A 2,554-nucleotide genomic window follows, 5' to 3' on the forward strand; every position below is an offset into this window, starting at 1 on the left:
TGATCAAAAGCTTGTGTATAAGCGCTTTATTTTGTGTACGGATATACGGTCTTAAAATTGTAACATACTAAGATATTCTTTACAACTCAGCATCGAACTCTTCTTCGTGTCGTACCAGTGTTGACTTGTCTGACTTAAATCTGATGTAACAGGCAGCCACTATGACTAGAACTACAAAAACCACCACCATGCTCACAATAGCTACTGCGGGGCCCCAATATGGCAGTTCAAAAGGCGGTTCGGTCGGTTCAGGAATTGTTGGCATCCAGAAATACACGCCTTCATCCCCAACCAGAAACTTTCCCAGCATGCCAGAGTCTGACAAACTCCCGAGGAGCACTGCGGCGGCGGCCGTCCCGTTGACGTCACTTCCGTTCACATTCTTGCTCAGGACCAACCGGAAGTTGACGGTGAAGCTGACGTTCTCGACTTCGATTCGTTGAAAGATGGGGGCCAGTTCGCTGTTGGTGCCGTTGAAGGATTCGACGAGTAACGCTGTCATCTCGTTCTGTAGGTCGGTGAGACGTGAGCCGTTTTCCTCGCGGGCGCTAACGGATCCCACTAGCTTTTGGACGGGCATGGGTGGTGGTGCAGGGACGGTTGGCGCATGCGTACTGCCCGCTGCGGTGGAGGCGACTTCTGTCATGACTGCTGTAGTGGTGTTCTGAGACTGCGCAGTAGTGATCACCATCAGCAATACTGTGACAAAAAAAAGCCAACAACATTGTTTAGTCAACCATTCACTTCTCGTGATGTAATTAAACTGTGTTGCGTACAATACATTTCAATGAATGAGAATTGCAACATCTTCAGAATTGCAACATCTTGAATGCAAGGATTGAGAAAATGAACAGTTTAATTAAGCAAAGGTGACTGATATTGCAAGAAAGATAAAAGTCTGCTTAAAACATATGCAACTGAAATACTGCTCGAAACATCAGTTTCAATCTGAAGATAAAAAGTTCTTATTTGCTAGTTTTCGTGACCGATCTTTTGACCTTTTTACCCAATAAAACTGAATTCCTTTGGAATGCATCTGTGGATTGACGCAAATGTTATGTTAGATTTATCTACTCCAAAACAGGCCCACCCCTGAGCGTCGCAAAGAAAAGAATGTAAGAATTCAGTAGACAACTCTTTCAAAATCTAAAAGATCTGAGGGACAACGAGTCGACAATGGGTGTTCTAACTTGTATTTTCAACCCTCCCCCATCAAACATTTGGTACAGCCCGAAACGATACCTGCATTTCCCCATTTGTATCATAATCGGTCACTGCAGGTGCCCCCCTCCCCCTAGAATAATCCTCAAACCAAGGTCTGTGTACACAACACTACAATAACGTTCTATATGGAGATGCCCCTCTATCAACAAGCCCACGCCTACAAGTAAATATAAACAGGGATATACAAATAACAGGTAGCAGTATTACCGGGCTGTATTCTTATTAGTCAGCCAAACGTGCCTTGAGGCGGTTTCTCCTCAAATATAGGCCGAGGTAAAATGGCGCCTTTCTGCCTCGTCTATTTCACCCAACGTAGACGCTTCAATGTGTCATAGTCTGAGGCTACTTCTGTGGTTTTCCAAAGGTATTCCACCCAGGTCACATTCCAGATAATCCACGATCTTCGGGCGTATTGATGGAAGGTCGGCCATATTTGAGATCGACAGAGGGTTGTGTGTATTTTTCACCTGAAAACCGTCTCCGTCACATATAAGCCGTCCTTTATACCCTGTACAATTGTTGTGCAATGAAATTATTATCATAAGCGAGGCTCGGGCGATTGCCGCAGAATCGTCGTCCGATCGATTTTCGCCAAATGTGACAGGGGTTTACTGGTTGCGGTCACCGATTCGTCGTACGATTGTCGCGCGACCGCAAACTGAATGCATTAATTCTTGGAACAGTTGTGTACATGTCGCACAAAAATAATCTGTCTTGTTAGGAAAATCACGTCTTTATCTTTAAATTTATAGGTGGTTTGTTCTCTGTCACAATCTGATTCACACAGTCATATTACGACAACAAAATGGCGCATCTGCCTATGACGAACGTACAACTGTCTATGATAAATGTAAATAAATCAACGTATATTCTTTGAAGAAAATGAGCTCTGTTTATGCATTCAAATTTGTTGGCAAGTGGTCTTTCATATAAAAATGGACGCCAGGGGACACAAACCAGAGTATAGCATATCAAGAAATGGCGGGGGTGTGGTGGGGTGGGGGGTTGCATAACAAGACCATCCACCCTACTCTCCAAGCAGAGGTTAGGCTCCGGCTGTTTTTTTAACGTTTCTTTAGTCGTTTTTATCGGGCTTTCTATTTTGTCATTTTTTTGCTGTGTTAGGCCGGACCTTATGACAAAATAAAAAGCCCGATAAAAACGACTGTCACTAAAAAACGTTAAAAAAACAGCCGGAGCCTAACCTCTGCTTGGAGAGTACATCCACCTCGATAGAGAGACAGAGACTCACATACCCATAGCCAGAGATATATTTCTAATTGCTGGCGAACCCTGCTTTTGTCCTGATGAGATTTTAAGATGTGCAGCT

General features: G+C 44.0%; 1 protein-coding gene across 1 annotated transcript in view; it reads right to left on the reverse strand.

Moving 5' to 3' along the window:
- Positions 1-6: 6 nt before the first annotated feature.
- Positions 7-2,554, reverse strand: part of LOC118425158 — a 5,278-nt gene continuing 2,730 nt past the window's right edge. The window contains exon 3 of the mRNA XM_035833984.1: positions 7-699. Coding sequence (XP_035689877.1) covers positions 80-699 — 620 coding nt within the window. The 3' untranslated portion in view covers positions 7-79. The remainder of the gene's footprint in view (positions 700-2,554) is intronic.

Source organism: Branchiostoma floridae, chromosome 10, assembly GCF_000003815.2.
Source record: "Branchiostoma floridae strain S238N-H82 chromosome 10, Bfl_VNyyK, whole genome shotgun sequence".
Taxonomy (NCBI): Eukaryota; Metazoa; Chordata; class Leptocardii; order Amphioxiformes; family Branchiostomatidae; genus Branchiostoma; species Branchiostoma floridae.